Here is a 1,465-nt window from a genome sequence, read left to right on the forward strand (position 1 = left end):
GGGTAATTATATATTCATGTATGTGTAAATTTATTACCATAACTGAAGATGAGTCACGTAAATGTATGTTTTTATAAAACAAGTAGCCCCCCTCTGTTTGGGTGATTTGGAAACATCACACACCTGCAACCCACCAATGTTACCTGTCAGTTTAAGTTCCTGTTTGTCTTCAGCACCTGTTCAGGCTTTACCTTAACCTGCTGTTCAGGTAAATCCAGGATGTGAGCAGATCAGGAACCGGCTGCCGAACTTATAAACCTGTCAGCTTTCTGGTATTTGATTGTTTACTACTCTGACTGCAGGATAAGAGCCCTTTGTGTCCCTGATGCATTTGTATTTTGTGAAAAAACTAACTGTGTATAAAAAGTATTTTATTAAATTTTTAGATAATAATAATAGTGGTTGTAGGAAAGTTCTCACGCATAAGTGAATAAGGTGTTTTGTTAGAAACCAGACCTGTTCTTCCAACTGCATGCGAGCCGATCGCTCCTTATCCAGCTGCTGCCTCAGCTCCAACATCTCCCTCCTCAGCTCCTCCACTTTCTCTTCGTCCAGCGCGTCCGGAGAACCAATCCCTTCATCCTTCTCTTCTGCTCGCCTCCTTTTAGGCGATGAGCCACTAAACTCCTGCAATGACAAGGTTGGCACAAGTTTAAACGCAGAAGAGCACAAACAGTGTTCTGAAACATAACCAGCCCTTGTTTTATCAAGAATTGGTAACATTTTTCTCGTAAAAACAAAACTAATCAAGCAAAACAGTTTTGTAGAAAGAAAACTAAAGGCCAGATGAAATATCAAAACATCAATTATCAAACGCGCCCCGATGGACAACTTGATGCTGTACGGTCTTTGTCATCGCCTGAAACCTGTTAAAAGAACAAGTTTTACAGGTTTAAATAAATGATCAGTCAATGTGACTTTAATTATTGCCATTCAGACCAAACAAAACAGGGTGCTGTTCTACTAGTAAAGGTCCTGTCACATTAAAATAGCTGGTTTTACACCTACTCTGTTCTGTTTGGCTCCACCCCACYCCACACCAGTTTTTGGTCTTTCCACTATCAGAACYCACCCCCATCGGCACCCAGTACTACCTCCTCGAAGGTAGTACTGGGTGCCGACACCGTTCTGGGCGTGAATGTGAGTGTAGCAGTCAGGATTGGCCAGTGGAGCTACATGAACCGCCCTGGATGATATTATTAACAGATGAGCCAAGATTTGGAGTGACTTGGTTTACTGAGATTTTCCAAACGATGGTGGCACGCCGGGATAAATTAAAAACACTGAGCCGGTTTTCAGATCAGTGAAGGGCCACAATAACTGCCAGCGAGGCTCAAAGCAGTGGGACTATGGCTGGTTTGGGTAAATGGAGGCGATCCGTCTCTAAAGCCACCGGTCTGTCTGCTGCTAACTGTAGACTGGACTCGTCACAAACTTCATCTGCAGACAGTGAGTGCTTCATGCA

General features: G+C 43.3%; 2 protein-coding genes across 2 annotated transcripts in view; both read right to left on the reverse strand.

Annotated features, from left to right (window-relative positions):
- Positions 1–1,465, reverse strand: part of LOC106532499 (sarcalumenin) — a gene marked incomplete at its 5' end in the record, with an annotated part of 72,254 nt that overhangs the window by 59,853 nt on the left and 10,936 nt on the right.
- The window catches only part of LOC106532501 (transcription factor AP-4), a gene marked incomplete at its 5' end in the record, with an annotated part of 14,858 nt that overhangs the window by 5,495 nt on the left and 7,898 nt on the right, over positions 1–1,465 (reverse strand). Inside the window, 1 exon segment of the mRNA XM_014028564.1 lies at positions 457–627. Within this exon segment, the coding sequence (XP_013884018.1) occupies positions 457–627 (171 nt within the window).

Source organism: Austrofundulus limnaeus, unplaced genomic scaffold (genome assembly GCF_001266775.1).
Source record: "Austrofundulus limnaeus strain Quisiro unplaced genomic scaffold, Austrofundulus_limnaeus-1.0 Scaffold780, whole genome shotgun sequence".
Taxonomy (NCBI): Eukaryota; Metazoa; Chordata; class Actinopteri; order Cyprinodontiformes; family Rivulidae; genus Austrofundulus; species Austrofundulus limnaeus.